The sequence below is a fragment of the Trachurus japonicus genome, chromosome 8, assembly GCF_045865225.1.
Source record: "Trachurus japonicus isolate A0001 chromosome 8, Traja_1.0".
Lineage (NCBI taxonomy): Eukaryota > Metazoa > Chordata > Actinopteri > Carangiformes > Carangidae > Trachurus > Trachurus japonicus.
The window spans coordinates 15,658,418-15,678,741 of record NC_140914.1 but is presented as its reverse complement, the minus strand read 5'-3'; the positions used below and the strand labels follow the sequence as shown (position 1 = coordinate 15,678,741).

Sequence of the window (20,324 nt, the reverse complement as noted above, 5' to 3'; positions counted from 1 at the left end):
GGTGCATTTCAGGACCTGCAGGTTAACTGACATTTAGAGCACACTGAATGGTCCTGATTTGACAATCTTTTCGATTCCCGTCCACGGCAAATGATTCCTTTTCTCTGAGTGATAGCGCCACAGAGGCCAGGCTGCTTTTTGGAGAGAGTAACCCAGACAAATGATTTGCAGCTGAGACCTAAATGGACTCCTACAGTCTCCCTGAAGCATTACTTCTGACAAGAAGCCATTCATCACACTACTAAATGCTTTATGTATTTCAGCTCAGATGGCTTACACCAACAAATACTTTACCATGGTGTATTACTTAAACAAAAAAAAAAAATTGATGATCACCATCAAACACCTCAATAACTTTAACCCAGGTTGTAGTGTGAAAGGTGTTCATACAGACTTAAAGAAATGACAAACAACTTTCATTCTAACCAAATGAAAGCAGCTGATATTTCACACGAAGCATGTGAGAGTATAAGATGAACTGTTTTGACTGAGCCCCTCTTTGCCTGTTAAGACTCTCTCTCTCCATTAACATCATCTGACAGCTCAGATGACATTAATGCTCTGCTTGCCTAAATGTCTCCTGGCTGGGGAAACAACGATACACCGCAGGGAGGAGTGGGTCTGAGGGCGGAAGAGGAGAGAACGATTTGACCCTCTCATTTCTCCCATCTCCTTCAGGGTGGCATTCATCACCATTAGCGTTCATTAACATGAGTTAGTGATTGTTAGGCAGCAGTGTGCCAGCAGGCATCTGTAGCCATCCTCACTGTAATAGACAGTGACTGAATGTGAATGTGGTGCAGGGATATGGAGAAGATAAAGGAAGGAGGGAGGGAGGAGGGCTAAAGCAGGGCAGGGGAGGACTTGTCAAACTGTGCTTCATAAGATTACCCCTAATTTCTCTCTGGGGGACTCAAAACGGATTCAAGTAATAAACTTCAACAGTGTCAGTGCGTGGTGAAGCTGCAACAGTGCAGGGGTGAGATGTAACACAACACAGCAAAGAATGAAGAACAGAGAGGAGTGTTGTGGTCTTTTGGTATATAAGGGCATCTTTAGGAGGAGATCTTTATCATCACACACATTTTGACTTGTCTTTTTCCAAAGGTCTCTGTTTCTGATGAAAATGCAACCCCCAGAGATTTCAAACTGGAGCCAGCATTGTGTCCAAAAATCTCAGTTTAGGGGGGGCTTCACAACTCTGGGGTAATATTTACACCATGCGTTACAAAAGTGACGTGGAGCAGCTAAAAACAAGTCCAGCCAACGTTCGTTTTAATATTCAGAAAAACAAAAATGACAAATTCAACATGTCACTCTTTGTGGTGAACATTGGTCTATTCATCAAAATGGGAAAAATACTTAATCTGTTGTTCTGTACTCTCTGGACAGTTGGTAATATTTGAGAGGATTTTATGTTGCGTGGGTGATAGAGCCCAGTCAGCCACAGCTACAGGTGAGTCAAACCCTCCAGAACAGACAGCACTCACAGGGGACATTGACAACATATACTCTACAATAAAATACAACTATGGTTCATTATAAGCAGTTTGCACAGGCGAGCTACAGTATGAATGCCTTTCAACACCGTTTTACTGAGATATCTGGGTATAGTGTCTGATATTCTTTTTGCAACACACTTGTTACACTCGTTTCAAATGGTTGAAATCTTTGTTCGTCATTCATCCTTCCTTCTGTTATTGCCTGTCAACATATCCGTGTCCTTCTCCTATGCCTCCATGCTCACACACATCCATTCTTCCTCCCTGTAAACTGCACCGCTCACACCTGCAGCTAAAGAAGCACCATCTCCTGTTTTAATGATCCCTCAGGGCAGGTTCGCACATCGTATTTCTCTTGCAGAGGCCGGTGGCAAAATAACCTCCATTTCCCTTAACAGCCTCGTTGCTGCTCTGAAAAAGCCATTTTATCTGATGACCAGTATCAATTAAAGCAGTTGAAAATTGCCACCCCTCCCGCTGCAGGGCACACTTTCTACACAGAGCGAAACAGCAGGTATGATGACACTGTGACACCGGCTGGCACAGCTTCAATCCCTCTTGACAGCAGTGGCACCATGAAGAATGGTAATGGAGGAGATAGATGTTTTTGAAAAGCTGCCATTTCATGGTCCTGACTGCTTTGACTTTTACAGGAGGCAAATGTGAGAGGTTTTATATTCATAAAATGGAACAAGTGGTGCTGCTCAGTGCTCAGCCTGTTTCTCTCTACATCAAGGAGGAAAGAGGATCATTGTTCAGTTCTGTACCCTGAGACAGCAGATCGTTTTTATTATTGATGAAAACATGAATTATTAATTTGACTGATTGGAAAAGTGTACTCACAGTTTGACTTTTCCTCAGTGGCTTTTCCGCCCCCATTTATGATGCTTCCTTTTTTTTTTTTTGGCTTGACACAACAGAGGGGCCGAACGCTATCACTGCAATTTAAGCAAGCCACCAGTGTTGGCTAGCCAAGTAACTACAACTTAGCACCTTTGTTGCTGTATTTACCTGCTTTTCAGATCCCTTTGGTGACATGATTTCGGACAAATTGTCTAATTAGAGGAGAAGAGAGTCATAACTATAGTCTTTAATGATATTCATCCATCCATGCAGGGTCACGGGTGGCTAGAGCCAATCCCAGCTGACAGGGGGAGGGCGAGGTACACCTGGACAGGTTGGCAGTCTGTCACAGGGCCGACTTATAGAGACAAACAATCACAGATGCTGTTTTATATTATGATAAGTGTTAACACATTTTTGGTTCCCTATGAAACTTTGGACAAACCCTGAAGAACTCATGCATGATGCAACCTTGTGCAACTGCCACAAAGAACACTCTGACCATCTGAGACTCTATTGTCATGTTCCACCTGACTTTTCCAAACATCTGAAGCTCATTTTCAGCTCACTCTGCCTGTGCATAAAAGGATAAGTGTGCACACATATTCCCTTGCTAATGCATCCTTAAAATAACAATAAAACACTGCCCCAGTGACTTCACACCAGTCCTTTGTTGGTCAATCCAACCATGGGTTCTCAAATGTATTTGCTATTTAAACATGCAACAGTTTAAAGAAAATGGCAGTGTGCCTAGAAACATTAGTTTTAACATCATTCTCTATAGATGAAGTAACAATTTTAACGTCGAATTGTGAACAGCAGAGCAGCAGCTTGGAAATGGCCTGGAAACTAACATGTACAGTTAATGGGTGACAACAGAAAGCACGAAAAGGGCAGTTTACTGAGAACTTGTCTGTGTATGCGAGAGATTAGCAGAGAAGCGAACAGATGACCAGCTGACACTTGAATGCAAATAAGACACGATGACATCATGAATGTGCTGTTTTGCATATTACATCATCTTGTGACATTTAGTTGTGAAAGCTGTTATAGAGGCCAACGCATGCTGCAAGTTGTTAATTTCTAATTATTTTCTTTTAATTAGCTGAATCAATACAGGGAGTATGTCTGGTCAACCAAGATTAGATTGTGCTTTGATTTGTAAACTGTTGTGTTCTGGGGGACAGACTGAGTTGTTTTTTTTATTTATTGTAAGCTATATGGTCTCAGTGCACAGTTTCTGTTCAAGGAGCTTTGTACAATGTCTGTCTGGGCACATGATGTAGGTAATAAAATTCTGATATAGTAAATGGCTTCCTTTCCGTGAGTGCTCAGGTGATTCTCATCAGTTTCATCCTCCATCATCTAATCTGTTTTCGGTCTTCCTGTTGTCAGAGGGCATAAGCACCAACATTTCACAGTCTGTGCAGTCTGTGAGAACAGGCACTGCAGTGGTTCAGCGGTCAGCAGTCAGCATTGTTCAACACGTCAGGTACCTACAATGTGTTGAGTTTGCTTGTTTCACAATTTCCCTCCACACTCCACAATCATGCATTTTAAATAAGTCAGCCCTTTGAGAAATACTGCTGCTATTGACCAAGACACTGATCTCAGACGTGTTCAGATGTAATTAGGATGGTTAAAATGCAGAATGCAAATTTCCCCACGGAGACTCATAAAATATCACTTATCTGAACTCAATTGCTTAATAAAAGCTATTATATTTCAGTTTAATAAGTTTGGAGGTATATGGTCCTACAGGGGGAATGTCAGGGAGAGGACAAATAGCTTTAGAGAGGTTTAGAGAGGATTAGGAGCAGAATCTAAATGCTACTGAACAAGTCATGATGTTTTGCTGGCTTTCACTGCCAACATTTGGGTCTAAGAATGACGGCAGCCATGCTAAGTCACATTTAAACTCTTATACTGTTCCCCTCTTTGTGGGCATTAGAGTTCAGTGGAGAGAGAAGGAGAGGGGCGAAGAAAAGGACTGGAGGTCTGCCAGATGACTGGACAGTTGAATAGTCTCCAGTCCATAGACAGAACATAAAGCTTGGGCTAAAAGCTGACTGTGCTACCTCACACTAAATCACATTCAATCATGCTCCTATTTGTTCTTTTGTGTTTCTCTTCTTTTTTTCTTTGGTGCCCAACAAAATGATACAGAGACCTTCAAATCGCTTTTGCGTCCCATTCAGTCATCTGTCACATGGATGAAAATGTGGGTTCATAACGACAATGAGACTGACTGAATACAATTTAGCAATTTGCTATTACAAAGCTGTATCATCCAGTCATCCATTCATCTATAATTAATGCTATATCAGACCTTACTCAGCCTTTTGTTACAATGTGTGTCATCAGGATCTAGCCACAGCCTTTCAATTAATGGAATCTGATGGGCCAAGGTAAAGTTAATCTAAATTAATAATAAATAATAATTACCACATCAGACGTGACATTCAGTACAAATGGCTATGAGAGAACGACAATATCCCTTCGCAGAAAGTAGAAATAATAAGTGAGAGAATGAAAATGTAGATGATGCCAGCTCTACCACAGAATCATTCACAGGCATCTAGTTAAAGCAGCTATGAAACTATTAAATACAGAGCTACAGTAAGTGACTCACCTGTATGTTGTCAAAGGATGTTTTGTTGGTGACATCATACAGCAGAAGGAGAGCTGAAAGACACAAAGAAAGTCTGTCTGATGTGCTTGATTGAAATAAAAAACTGCATCCTTATAATAATCACAAAAGCATTAGAATAGACACAGCAGAAGCAGAACCCCTTTTCTTGTCTAAACCTGGTGCCTACAGTACCCACAATGCAACACCAACAATTGGTCATAAAGGCAGAAGCTGTGCACTACATAGATCCAGCACTGTGTTAGCTGCTAATTAATGTAGTTGCATTACCCATTGTCAGATAAGTATATATTGTATATATTTGCAAGACGTTTTTAGTAACTTTTCTGTCTTCTTGAAATACTCATGATTTGAACAATATAATAAAAAAAAGGAGGAATATGGATCAGGCAAGAGGAAGATTTAGCTTTATAGATAATTCATTAAAAAAATTGCACATCTTGTAAGATGGCATGTATTTTAGCTCACAGGTGATGCAGATGCTTGGCTCGGCAACAGAGATCATAATTATAAATACACTGTGCACAATTATGCGGCAGTTTAAAATCCTAGTAGTGTGTCAGAATTGTTGCTCATGTCCCCAGTGACTAACTTCACTGAGTCCCTGTAACAATGTGTTACAAGAACAAGCCCATATGTCGCTCCCTGTGTTGAGACATAACATCTGCTCACACTGATGTTTGTTGAAATGGACCAAATTAAAACACTGAAAGCAGCACAGCAATTTCATGCTCTGTTTATGTTAACTCATGATCATAATTAATAGAACATGACACAAAAATCTGATCCTCTGTGCTTACAGTCTTAATCTGGCAAATACATACACTGTGGAATTTAACAGTGTGCGTATTTTGTAGGTTTTCCACTTGACACTGTGAGTGAGGATTAAATTGAGGAGACGAGAGTGAAAGGACCTTTTGAACTGCACAGATGCCTCAGCCCATGTCTCTATCTCTGCACAGAGCGGCTCACCTGGAGCACAGGTATACGAGGCAGTGAGGGGCTGTGCAGCTGAGAAATATGTGGCCTAGAAGGGCAGAACATGATACAGACTGACAGCTGTGTAATAAAGCCAAGCTCTAGACTAAACTTGTCCTGAAGGTGCTTCTCATTCCTCCTGCTATCATCCAATGTTTGAAGCTAGGAGATGGAAAAAATCATAAACTGCAGCAGATGTTACCGAGTGTGTGCGTGTGTAGATTAATGCATGCCTTTTCTGCCAGGTCTATTTAACAATGCTCTTGGGATTTTTATTATTTTTATTAATGACATTCCAGTATCTGTAAAAAGGCCAGCTCCCATTGTTATTTGTGAAAAATTAGATAAGCAAGTCACTCATTTGTAATGTGCGTGAAATATACAGGTCATACATTTTATTTTGTGTGCTGGAAACAGTGGATTCAATCACAAGGTCTCATTATATGTGAGATTTACTGGCAAATGGAGCAGGGGAAATTGAGGTTTGGATGAGGAAGTGAGCAGAGATTGCAAGTGCGGAATAGACAAAGACTTGATGTGAGGAGGAAAAGTAGATTATAGAGAATAAAAAGCAATACAACAGAGGACAGAAAGAACTAAACTGGTGAGACACTTTAAAGGGTGAAAAGAAGGACAGCCATGAAGAGAAAAGATAAAACACAACGCAGATGGAAGTCAAGCAAAGGGAATTGGAGAAAACTTTATGATTAGTCTCTTCTTCACATTTGCTCTTTCCCTCACATCAACACATCGTATCCAGCTTTACATCACTTCCTCATGCCAGCTGGATTGCATGAATCATTTCATAATTCAATTTTCAATTCGACCTTGTACGCTTTTCATTAAATCTAACAAGTGAATCACAACGCCTACATGAATTACAGGGTCAGAACATTAAACATTAGTGAAATAAAACCTTTTTAGACAGTTTTGAAAACAGGGCTTGAGAGGTAAACAATAGTTTTGTTTACTCAGACTCAACTGAATACAAATATGCTTCTTTAGTATTCTGTTTAAAGCAAAAAATAATAATAAACCTGATGATTTTACATTTCCAAAAGCACACTGGTCCAATCTGTTGTTTTAGTGGACACACTGATCATCCTCAAGGTTAAATATAGCATAATCTTAATAAATGTGCCTATTTTACCAAATGTAATCACTTGTAGCATGTGAACTGGAATAAGTAGATTACTGATACAGATCAGCTCTGGTTTCCCCAGGTTCATCAGGTTGCTCCTGATGCATCCAGGTCACCGACTGACTGAGTCAAGCATCAAACGACCAGATTAAAGGAAGGTGAAAACAAAAACAAGTCAAAGACCAAGTGAAAGGAAATAATGTGCAGTTTGCAAATACTGTGCATTTTAATCTCATTCAATTCGATCTTGAGGGAAATCTGCCATTTCCATAGAGATCACCAATATAGCTCAGATCCTCCTTCTGAAACTAAATAATAAACAAATGTTTATTTTATTTTATTTATTTTTGGGGGGGCATCTGATAACTGTTTTTCTTCCACACAGCAGATCCACGGACTATCCACCATCATTTATAATAACCCTCTCTACTGTATATGCCTCTCTCTCACTGTCTTCTTCCCTTTGTTGAGGCACAGTTCCTCCACCCTCCTACATCCATCCTCTCTGTGGATGCACTGGACTCCCTGAGCCTGCAGCTCTGCTTTGGCCCCCCCAAAAGTTATGGCAGTGACAATTAGCTCCATTTATCATTCTCCACCTCGGCCCTCGTTGTGTGCGCGCGTGTGTGCTTATAGTTGCAAGTTGTGCGTAAATGGGTTTAGGGTCATGAAAGTTGTGCCGTCAGGCTTCTCTAAACTGAGCGGGCTGCAAATCCTTTACTGCACCATAATCTCACTGTCACCGGCTAAAACATCAATCTTGTTGCATATAACAGTAGAAAACCATAAAACTGTTACACCAACCAAAGGCAGGTCCAAGTCCTTGTGCGACCTAAGCACGACTTAAACTGTGGCTTGTTGTGGAATTCAACACAATGTAGATTTGTAGCCTCATTTAATCATCATTTCATCAAAAGCTTGATGCATTGTCAGACTTAATCATTTTGCTACCTGCATTGTGTAGTGGTGTTGCCAACTGTAGCTGTAAAATGTTGCTGAACACCAGTTTAGTTCTCAATCAGGTGTCAGCGGCCTAGTCGCCATGTAAATCTAACACAAATTATAAATGAATTTCCAGATATGTGGCAAAACAAAATGCTGATTGATGCATGTCTCTGACTGCTATAGATTAGCAGTTGGGTACACTGAGGTACAGTAAATAGTTGGTCCAGACAAGTTGGATTTAACTATTTAAAAATGCATTAAAAAATAAAACAGTTTGTAAGTCACTGCTATTCGTCTTGGTATTAAATAACTTGTTAAAGGGACACCTGTAGAGTTTTGAGCAATATTACTTTTTATAGTATTTTGCACAGGCATGTAGTTTTGTTGATCAACTGCTGATGGCAATAACACACCAAGAAACGTATCAATGTACCAGCCACTTTGGATAATGGGAACCAATCAGTGAACTTATCACACCATTGTAATTACATTATAATCATTAAACATTAACTGATACAGGAATTAAATGTATTACTTACATCAGCTTTAATCTTCCTGCATACCACTTGGGTGTATATCATTATTAGACTCTACATTAAAATTAGCACCATCAGGGTCAGCAAGTCATAAAATCCATATAATTCATTGCACGGCCTATAGTCAGCTGGCTTTTCATAGAGCACTTTGATGTAAACAGATGTAGAGTGCTGAATTGGTAGTAAAGAAAGCCACTTTGACCTTCTGTAAAACCTGCAACAGCTGCTTGATAAGCAGTAACATGATACATTCACTGCTGGGAAACAAGGAAGGGAAAAAACATGCTTCACAGATGGAAACTTTTTGTTTGTTTTTTCAGAGGTTTTTCAAGGTTCACAGAGACTGACAGTCAGGAGCGAACACAGTGAGGAGGTAAGCAGGCAGATCAAAATGTATGCACTTCCATTTGAACATAATACTGAAGGTCGGGCAAACCAGCAGCTCGTACAGGGCTTCAGAGGCTTCAAAGCTCCACGGCTGCTTGTTGCTTAAAACAGTGGCTTGTTCAGGTTTGTCATAGTCATAGTGAATCACAGTCAGCAACATTTATACGCCTTGTATCTACATGGGTGTTCAACTGATGACTCAACTTTTACTGCAACACTGCAATTAGACACAGAATATTTTTTTGTATAATTCTTCATTTAAATGAAACTATCAAGCGTTTAAAATTCTTCCATGTACAGAAAATAAAGTTGTATCCTCTGTCCTATCTTAAATACTTTTCTCCAGCAATGCCAGAGGCTGTTTCTACTTTTTTTCTGACTCCAGCGCTTAGAACAGACAGGTGAGAAGGTGATCAACATTTTAAAAAGGTCACATCTGTGATAATTAGGATGCACCTCCTTGATGTAGCACTGTGTTCTGTGGTACAGACAGTGCACCCAGCTGAACTCGTTGTTTCATAGGCTTCACGGTAATAATGGAAAAGCGAGGAAAATTCCCAACGCAGAGGTAGATACAAGTGCAAAAGGGCTATCCGCCAAAGATGTGAGATGTGGTTTTCAGAGGATGATATGCTCCCCAGGCATCGTGCCTGAAACCGGCTGTGCTAAAAGCGCTCCAGGGTCCCCTTTAGGAGAGAGACACAAATAAATCCTGCTGTAATTATACAAGCTGACTGCCAAACCGTGACATGCATAATGAGGATAATACACAGACACAGATCGTTTACACTCACTAAATCATGTATGCACGGAGTTGCTGACACATGCACAGAAAACCCAGCGCTGCTTAAGTTGCGTAAAACTTAAAAATGGATTATGCAGACACACAGAGTCCAGATGGTAAAACTTCCCTTTGATCGCACAGGGATTCCTGACTGACCAGAGATTAAAAGACCACTTCAGGTCAGGCATTCTCCATATACAGTACACATACTGGGGGACAAAATGACAAACACACACTGCAACACTGCCTTAATATCAAGTGCCACCATTTCTCCACCCTCAGAGAGAAGCAGTACTCTGTCAGGAACCCTAAAGCAAGTCATATAAAGCAGTTGTTTGTGCGATATGAGGACATGAAACTATCATGAGAACACTGCCTCAACTCTCTCTGGTGCACCTGGTCCTATATAACAGCTTCACCAGCCTTGATGCTGTGTGTGTGTTCTACTCGGCTCGCTCAAACATAAACTCACCTGGATGGTAAAAGAAAAAAACAAAGATGAAAGACGGCTAAGAACATCATAATGTGCTGTTTTATTGCTCAAGGTTTTTGTGCTCCGAACACCATCTTATGTGCATTTGATTCATTTCCAACGAGCACTTCTGCCTCGATCGCCGGCTTTGCAAGAAACCGATGGAGTGTAACCACTCAAGGCTTTCTAAATGGACTTGCATGGCTAATAAGGACATCATGATGAATAAAAAGTAGATATACACAAACGTATCGGCGAAGACTGATTAAAGATCATCAAAAGGAGTGTGTTCTCCCTCCATCTCAGCAGAGCTGTAAAGACCTCAACGCTTGATAATATTGCACAGTGGAAGAAAAACAAAGTCACCTGCATTTCGACACAAACACGGCTTTGAGTTATAACTGGAATAAAACTTTATTTTCACAATGGTGCTCTGGGTCCAAACAAAATTCCCTGAAACAGATTCTCTATACCTTTATGCACGGCAATGTATACTCTCACCTCAAACACTTAAATACTGTTAATTATGGTTTTGAAAGGACACACACACACACCTACTGTACAGTACAGGATGTGCATCAGATGTGAAAACCTGCTGTCAACACAAACTGTGCCAAACTCTCCAACTACGAAAAAGCTAAATCTGCATCACAACAATTACAGGAGTGTGTTCTGGTGTGTGTGTGTATGTGTGAGCGTCTCACCATGGGCATCACGGTAGTAGGCATGAGTGACACTGCGGAACCGCTCCTGTCCAGCTGTGTCCCAGATCTGCAGAGAATGAGAGAGGGAGGTAATCACTTGCTAGAGGGAAGTTTCTATCTTTTTAATAAGTCCTCTGCATGCACTGTCAGTCTGCTGGAGCTCATTGTCAACCCATCCATTCAGTTTAGCGCCGTGATAGGTAAGGATAGGATGACTGTGGGATATGGAAATGAGAAACAAGACAGGAGTATTGAGCGGTGTTGTGATTTCAGCCCTGAAGAAGATGCTGTGCTTAAAGCTGCACTAATTGATTTACTTGGTCACTCGGGGGCAGCACAGCAAACTGTAAACACAACACTGATATATTATCACAATCAGGCTATTATGGCAAACAAGGAAAGGCTTGCTTATTTGAACACTTGAAGAATGTCCAATATCCACTCTACTTTTAGCTCTACTTTAGCCTCCTCTAAATCCTGACAGAAAGATCAAATTATTTCGCACTGTGTTCATCAGCCAGACACCAACTGTGTCTTGCTGAAAACAGCAAAAAGTGGTTGAAGAAAGTGAGATTGAATCACATCAAAGATGCAAAACTAATCTGTAGGTGGGTAAGATACAAATATGGATTGCTCTATTTCGCCATGAATTACCAATTTACTGACGCCTGAGTCATAATTGATAACTTTGCTTTCCTTTCATTTTTCACATCCTTCTTATTTCTTAACACAGCCTGGATCGTGATATTGAATGAAAATCACCTGCAGTTGATACCGCTCCTCCAACAGAAGTGGAAAAAGACTAATTAAGTGCTTCTTTTCTTCATCAGGCAACACTCTTTCTCATCATATTTTTTGGCTGCAATGGCAATTACATTTTCCCCTGTACCTCAAGCACAAGCCGAGTCACTTAGATTCTGCATGAAAAACAATAGCTTTATCTATTTATTTATTTATTTTTCAGCAATTGGTTCTGGCGCCCCACCTGTTTAGGTACAGGCATTATCATTCACTGTGCATGCCTAACCAAACCACTTTCCTCTCCTCTCTTCCCCAGCTCCCTGAAAAAATGTCTCTCCCTTCTGATTTCCCCCTGGGGCAAGTGTCCCCCCAGGATCCAAGTGGCAGTAATGAGGAATGGCAATTACAGGAGGAAAAATTAACTCTCCCTCTGTGTTTCTAGGCTATAGGCTGCTCTGCAAACTGACTTTAAGCCAATTAACCCCAAATGAATACATCACAGAGCAAAGGCCCTCTGCACTAGCCTCTGTCAACCCGTAATTAAGATCATTAGGGATGATTTGCATAATTACTTACAGTGTTTCACAGAAATATCAAACATACAATAATGTTGACTTGTCCTCAGTATGCGTGCCAGTTTTAAAAAAGTGAATGAGGTGTGGAGACAGGAAGAAACCTCCAAGCCTAATGGGAAGTGTTCACAGAGATGGATAAGACCTAATTATCTTTGAGTATCTTTTTGTCTCCAGATCATTAACTGTCCTCACAAAATAAGGCCACAGACAGGGCTTTAGTTCATTAGGCTATGTGTGATTAGGCGCATGCAGTAGCTATAGCCAAAGTGAAAAATAAGCACTGCTAAAGCTAAAATGGCCCCTAAGGTCAAACTAATGCCACTGGGGGCGGTGATAGGCTGAATCTGTAAAAACAGCAACCTACGTTAGTGTACCCAAGCAATCAATCTCTCCCTACAGTCGAGATATCAATCAATTTCTCGCCCATAATAGTCTAGTTTTAGCATTTTCTTTCAGCGTGGTGAGGACCTGTCTGCTGCATGAGCCCGGGGGTCATCTCAGCAGCTCACAATGTTGACTAGGTCATCAGTAGGTGGGTTACTTATCATCACTGCAGGACATTTGGTACCTCTGTTGTCTGTAGTGTTTGAAATAATGTTATAATGCTGCCTCAGAGCTAAATAATATGTTTTGTTGGCAGTTTGTCAGGCTAACAATAGCACTGTCTCTGTCTTTGGAGTTGGTGTATGTTAAAGGAGACATATTACGCCCCTTTTCCACAAATTAAAACTACTCCACTAGGTACTAGCAGTATAGTATGCGGTTTCGAATACAGCCACAGTGTCATACGTGCCCCCGCGCTGGCTTGGCTGATGGCTGCAGTTCCCCTTACGGCCACAACGGCCGTCGTGTCACTAATGAGTCTTATTTCTTGATCCTGCCCCAAGTTCCTTCAAAGGACAATTCCAGGCGAATTCAACTCAGGGGTGTATTTTCATATCATTTTAGGTCTAAAAGAAGGAATCTGAAGATTTTCAGTTTAATTGCTCCTGTTTTGCGGTAGTTGCGTCTGTCCCCGCATCGCCACGGCAACAATGAATGGGAGTGGATGTAAGTTCCGCTGTTTAGGCTGTTTACATCCCTCAAAGCCGCAATTTTTTTCCACAGACAGCATCAGATGGCGACTCAAACATGCACCGAGAAGTTTATTTACTTCAACAAGCCGACATGTTTGTAAAACTAGATCTAATTCAAAGTCTCCTGGAGTCTCGCGTGAGACCCAAGTTGCCGTGCGCGGTGTGTTCAGGCGCAGTAGGAGCTACCGCTTGTGTCATAAACACAGGAATATCAACTCTTTACTTGCTTCAAGTGTACATTTTTTTCCACAGACAGCGTCAGGTGGCGACTCAAACATGCGCCGAGAAGTTTTTTTTACTTGAAGCAAGTAAAGAGTTGATATTCCTGTGTTTATGACACAAACGGTAGCTTTTCCCACTGCTCCTGAACACACCGCGCACGGCAACTGGGTCTCGCGCGAGACTCCGGGAGACTTAATTAGATCTAGTTTTACAAACATGTCGGCTTGCTTGAAGTAAATAAACTTCTCGGTGCATGTTTGAGTCGCCATCTGACGCTGTCTGTGGAAAAAAATTGCGGCTTTGAGGGATGTAAACAGCCTAAACAGTGGAACTTACATCCACTCCCATTCATTGCTGCCGTGGCGATGCGGGGACAGACGCAACTACCGCAAAACAGGAGCGATTAAACTGAAAATCTTCAGATTCCTTCTTTTAGACCTAAAATGTTAGGAAAATACACCCCTGAGTTGAATTCGCCTGGAATTGTCCTTTAATTGGTAAGCTCTTTAATTTTGATATCTTTTGTAGATATATTTGTGAGTTCATGATTTTTTTTTTTGTATGACTATCATGATAAATTAAAGCACTTACCTGGAGCTTCACCTTGACTCCATCGATGTTCAGGACTTTATTCTGGAAATGAAAAAGACATAATAAGAGACAGTGTTGAAATGTCACCAATTTTTCCAACTAGCTCTGCAAACAACTTTCTCATTGTGTGGAGGGGTTTGGGTTTGTGAGTGTGCGTGCAAGTGCGTGTCACTCGGTGTGTGTTTGTGGTCAGACACCTATCTGAGCAGTCTCTTCCTCTCATCTTCCCGCCACACTCTCCTCTCCTCTCTCTATCAATATTGCATGTCTCCACCTCACTTCGGCCCCTTTTGATGAAGCCTTGCCTCTTCCCTCCGGGGGATTAACCCACTCCTGCTCTCCTCACCTCTCTCCATCTCTTCATTTTGAGGGAGACATTCCTCTGATCTCGGCTTCGATCTGCTCCACCACGCAGCAGAGAGCGAGGCTCAGCTAAGTGGATGTGCAGTTTCCCAGGTCAGAGGTCGACTCTGTCTTGAGAGCTGAGAGCAAGAAGGCTCAACAACCTGCCATCAAATTAACGTCAGTCTAAAATGATGACAGGACTTCGTTTATGTTATGAAATATCTCGGCTGTAGGGAGCCCTCCAGCTCATTGATCAACATCACTCTTCTTCCCACAACTGGACTAGAACGTCTTATTGATCTACACTACACTTTTTATGGTTTCTCTCTTTGTGGAGAGAATTAGAACTGCACTCAATGTTTTTAGTTGATCATCAATTAATCTGAGGATTATTTCCTTGAATAACTGAATAAATGTTAAGTTAGGAAGAAAATGAAAATTGCTCTTATATTTCCCTGGGCCTAAGGAGGAATCTTCAACATCCTTGTTTTAATCAACCCAAAGAGAGTCTCTTTTGATTGATTGATTTATTTATAGCAAAAACGAAAAGAAAAAAAAAGCAGCAAATCATCATTGCTGAGAAGCACAAATCAGAAAATGATTGATGTTTTACCTTGAACAAGACCACCTTCTGGCTGGGGGGCCTTTGGGTATTTCTTGTTTTTGTCCTGTGACTTTGCCATCTGTGCTGTGACTTGCTGTGTATAGTACAGTAGCTAAACCCTGCCTGGACGGAAAAAAACTAAACCCCCTCAGGCCAGCAGGGATCCTTCACCCCTTATAAATCAAAATGTGATTGGTTAATTCACCTGTCACCCTCTAAACTAACATATGCAGCTATGGGGCCTTCAAGCCTTCTGTCCTGATTAGGGCTGGGTAAAAAAATCGATTTAATCGATTTTGAATCGATTTCATTTAAATTTTGTAATATCGATTCAGAGGGCATGAGATCGATTTTTTTCCCCCGTTAGTCTCGTGCGTGATGAAGCAGCGGCGCGGTTACGTCTGACGCTCTGACTCAGTAACTACGAGCGGAGTTTCTTTCTTCCTCTTTGTAACTGTGCAATGTAGCTATTGCTGTGTTTGATATGATTAAAAACCAAACCAAACTACGAGCGGAGATCACGTCAGCTCAGGTGATCTGCAGGTTATTGTTTCACTAGAGCGCTCCGACGCTGTGTGTGTCTGTGTGTGGCAGCGGTGAAGCGCTGACACACAGACAGACATCTACAGGAACCGCATGTTCTTCAAGCCGCAGGTGAGCGTATTACCGCAGAATAAAGGACACGAGCAGCTCCGTGTTTTCACAGTGCGACTTTTCTCCTCCACTTTATGACCGTCGGATCATAACACATGACGCCCGGACTCTGGAGATAGGCGACGTGACCGGGCCGGACTCGTCACAGGAACCGCTCCACACATTCACTGTCACTTTATTTACCATGGGCTCCGTTTCTACACATTTCCTCCCTCAAGAGGGAGGGAGGGAGCTTTAGCTGCTGCAGACTTGATTTGAGACACTTTGTACTTAAAGAAACAATGCCTTAATTATAAATTAATTAATTAATGCAATTTGCAGTGATGGAATGTTGCAGTTCAAGTTCACTTTCACTTGCAATTCCTTTCTAATTTCAAAATTGCCCTTTTGAGACTTGGGACAGTTTTATTTACAGTTCAAGTTTAAACTGTCAAATTTAGTTAAGTTAACACTTAAAAGCTGAATCGTTTATGGTGAAAAGAAAAAAATAAAGAACATTGTATTTTGTAACAGAGTTGAGCCATTTTCATTTTTTAAGAGGAGATTGAATCGATTCTAATGAAATCGAATCGAATCGAATCGAATCGTGATTAATCGATTTAGAACCTTAGGAATCGAAATCGAATCGATTCAGGAAATTGGCCACAATACCCAGCCCTAGTCCTGATTATCAAGTCCTGACCAATGACAGAGCCAGCTTACTTAATTTCTACCTGGCGACGACTAAAAAGAAATATTTGATGAGATACCTGTATTTTCATGAAGCACACTTGCCAGAAAATAAGGTTAAAATAAAAAATATAAGATAATAAATATACATTTAGAATAGTAGGACATTAGTAATTATTATGAAACTTAATTTTTTTAATTCTCTGAAGCACTACAAGCCCCGAGGGTTTCATCAGCATGGAGAACAGCAGCTCTCCATATCTTTCTTGGACAATGACATAATGAAAACATCTCCTTCAACCACATGCATTCCCATTTTCCATGAGCCAGAAAAAGAGGAGGTCAAGATGTTCTCCAGTGACCTACATAAATACAGCAGCATGGATTACTTCACCTGGTGCCACAGTGACGCTCAAAGCCTCCCCCTACCATCATCCCCCCTGAGTTTCCCCTGAAAGCCACCGCTGACCTTCTGATGCCGCGATCCCCGAGGAGAACCAGAGGATACTCAACCCCCGACAAAATGCTAATCTCCCATCAGAGCGCTCGGAAAGAGATCCGGCCCTCGCTGACGTGTTGATTTACCTCTACGTGAGTCACAAAGGAGCCATCTCATACATATTCACGTTGCAAGCCGAGCTGCGAGCTAGTTTGTAATGTGCTTTGTAGTTTGTAGCGTGCTCTGATAGGAATCACAGTCTCAAAAGGCTTCCTCCATGTTGTTGTTGTCACTAAAAAACAACCCACAAGGTGCCTGGAGGCTTCATAAATATTTAGTGACCCAGAAAAAGAAGCTCATGATTGCACCGTGGTGAGGATTTTGGGGTGCTACTGCTAAGCCCGGCTTGATTACACCTATAATTAAGTTGGATTTGTTTAGGAGGAACCAGTTGAAATCAGCGAGAACAGGACACAACAGGACAGATTTAATAAGCTTGGGGAGCGCGGACTGAGCAGGATAAAAAGCATTTCAGCCGCTTATACATGTGAGTCGGCTGTGGAAGAGAAGACAGGAGGGGAATCAAAGTCTACCGTAGATTACAGACTGTCACTCACGCTTCCGACAACCCCGTCTCCACTTTACTTTCAAAACTTTCTCACACTTCAACCTTTTTCAAGCCGACGCAGCTCTTCCCTGTGTAGTTATGTTTTGCTTACAATGTGCAGAGTAGAGGCTTGAGAGGCTGGCACCACTTTGAGGTCAGTGTAAATCCCTGAGGTGCAGCAAACACCCTCCAAACAAAAGAACATCTTCAAATACAAACTGCTCTACTTACCAGCCAGACACTGGATGTTAGCCATTTAATGCCCATCTCCCCCCCCACCCCCCCATCTCTTCAGACACACACCCTAAGGAAAGTGTGAGTAGGTACAGTTGGTACCGAGGGACTCCAACAGCACTTCTCAAGGATCATAAATTACAAATGTATGAGGAGCTTTCAGAAGGGGCGCGTGAAGTGTGAGCCGATAAAACATTAATGGCAGAGGCGTGAGGCAAAGAACAGCAGCACGATGGCCACAAAAAGGATGTGCATGACACACAAACCTGCATTACTGATAATGAGAAAGCGGCTATATGCTGCTATACCGCTCCTCAATGTGTTGCTTCTTTTGCTCCAAAAGCCTCAGCGTGCACCTGAAATCAAGGCAGTGGGGGGAAATAAAGTACATGTAAGTGCGGGGCAGGGGCACACACGGAGAGGAAGGGCGCTCTACTTTGCAGTCGAGCGAACTCCCGGCTGTCAAGTTTTCTAAGTCATGCTGACACAGACGTATGCGTGCCCGCTCTCACATACTGTACTAAAAACATTCAGCCCCTTCGCCCTCCCTGTGCGCTGCAGAGAGGCACGTGTTACATCAGCTGCTCTTCAGAAAACTTGGGTCGATGATGAGGAGGATGATGGTGACAGATCGCCCACGAATATCAATTAAAAATCTGTCTCTTCTTCTTCCCGTGCTCTCTGAGTGTTTATTACACACAATGAATTCTTTCTCAGGACGAAAATATCTTGCGCAAATTCTAATTTTGAGAAAGTCATTGCTAGTTTAGTTTACATCATAATTGACCTACAACTGGGGCATCATGACGTTAATGGCTATTATTGTATTTTTTAAAGATACTGTTGTCATGGTCAGACACTGAAGTGTCCAAAGTAGTATATACTGTATATAACTTTCAAGAAAAGTGGTTTTGTTTCCATCGGCCATTATTGCTTTGAACAACCTCAGCAGAAGGTAATGTGTGTGAATAGTGTTTTTCATTCATTTCTTTATTTCAGACCCAAGGGGATCCATATCGCAATAAAAGCACAATAAGAAAAAGACAGAATAATGTCTTTAATAGTGTAATGTTAGTGCTTTGTTTATAGCTATGTTACATATATGTTGAAATGACTACCTGTTATTGTATTGTATTATTGTATTGCAGGACAATAAGGAATGGGTCTGAATCTGAATCTTTTCTACAGGAAATGGTTGTAAACCTCTCCTCTCCTCTCCTCTATACAGCCTTGTTAGCATTTTCAAAACCACAAGACACTCTTTTACAAATACTCTCAATTACGATGCACTGGATATTCTCCTGGTGACAGAGATAGCACAATAAATCACATTACACCAGACCCGCAGATAATGCAACCTATAGGATCCAATCATTGACTGGCTACAGCTGCTGATCATGCACAGTTTGCAGGGAGGCCATAGCTCATGTGGTAACCATGATTTCAGACGGTAATCAGCAGTAGTTTCAGGGACCTTCCCATTAATGGGCTACTGTACCTGAATTCGAAGAGCTGAGGGCTTTAGGTCCCTTTCAGACCCAGTAACTGCACTGCTGCAGAAAACACAAGGCTGGTTGATTCATTTCTATGTCACCAGTGCACTAGCTGAGAGGGATCGTACTGCGGCGGAAGAACACAAAAAATATAAAACAAAAATAAGATAAAACTGCAACATGCGGCACTGATAGAATACCATTTCACTGTCTGATTTGGGCTAAATTGAACTCCACTGAGCCTCTTTATTCAGCCCCCAGGAGTCTGCTCTGGGAAGCAGGTTTACAGATTTACCTGGATGCCTCTTTCCTCTTTTTACATCAGTCCATGTTTCAGATTAAAGCCCATTCTTGGAAAAGGCCACTGCTCTGTGTTTGATCTTTTACCTGTAACCTGTAGCAACACATTCACACCAACGCAGACTCTTGCTGGGATCCAAACATGCCTTTTGGCATTACACACACACACACGAAAACAAAACACACACAGACACACACACAGAACATTTTGTGATGCTGTACCACAGATCCATTATTCAGCAGAATACTGGGAGAGTAAGCGTTGACCTCTCCGAAGCGCTTCCCCAGGATCTTTTCACACGCTGGCCTGGTACAAATCAAAACGGGAACCCAACAGTGTACGGACGCATTTGTTGTGACCATGTGTGGTGGTGAATAATGGGGCTGATTCACAGGACAGAGCAGGCTGCAGGGCAAGCTGTTGGCTGCAACTCCGACATCTCTCGCCTGTCCTTCAATTTTTATGATATTCTCCAGTTTTCCGCCCCTGCCATGTAGACATAAATATGCAAGTACACACACTCACACACAAACACACACACACTGTACAGTATGTTTTATTCTGTCAAGAAAGCACACACACAGACACACACACGCAGTGCATGCAAACACAGCTTCTATAAGCGTGGCCAAATTGAAAATGTCTATCTCCTCTCTGCCCTCCCTCTCATATTTCTCCAAGAGGCACTGTTATTTATTTTGCTCCAGTGTCATCACAGACTTCTACAATGAATATCTGCCAACACATATGCTGCTCAGATTTATTAGTTTTTCTCAACTGCTGGGACACATTTTCTGAAATGAGGCAGCTCTTTCTCAAAATGACAAATCT

General features: G+C 41.7%; 1 protein-coding gene across 1 annotated transcript in view; it reads right to left on the bottom strand.

Moving 5' to 3' along the window:
- Positions 1-20,324, bottom strand: part of LOC146982920 (ras-related protein Rab-26-like) — a 57,376-nt gene that overhangs the window by 20,914 nt on the left and 16,138 nt on the right. Inside the window, exons 3-5 of the mRNA XM_085784205.1 lie at positions 14,148-14,189; positions 10,943-11,009; positions 4,978-5,030 (exon numbers count right to left, since the gene is read on the bottom strand). Coding sequence (XP_085640331.1) covers positions 4,978-5,030; positions 10,943-11,009; positions 14,148-14,189 — 162 coding nt within the window. The remainder of the gene's footprint in view (positions 1-4,977; positions 5,031-10,942; positions 11,010-14,147; positions 14,190-20,324) is intronic.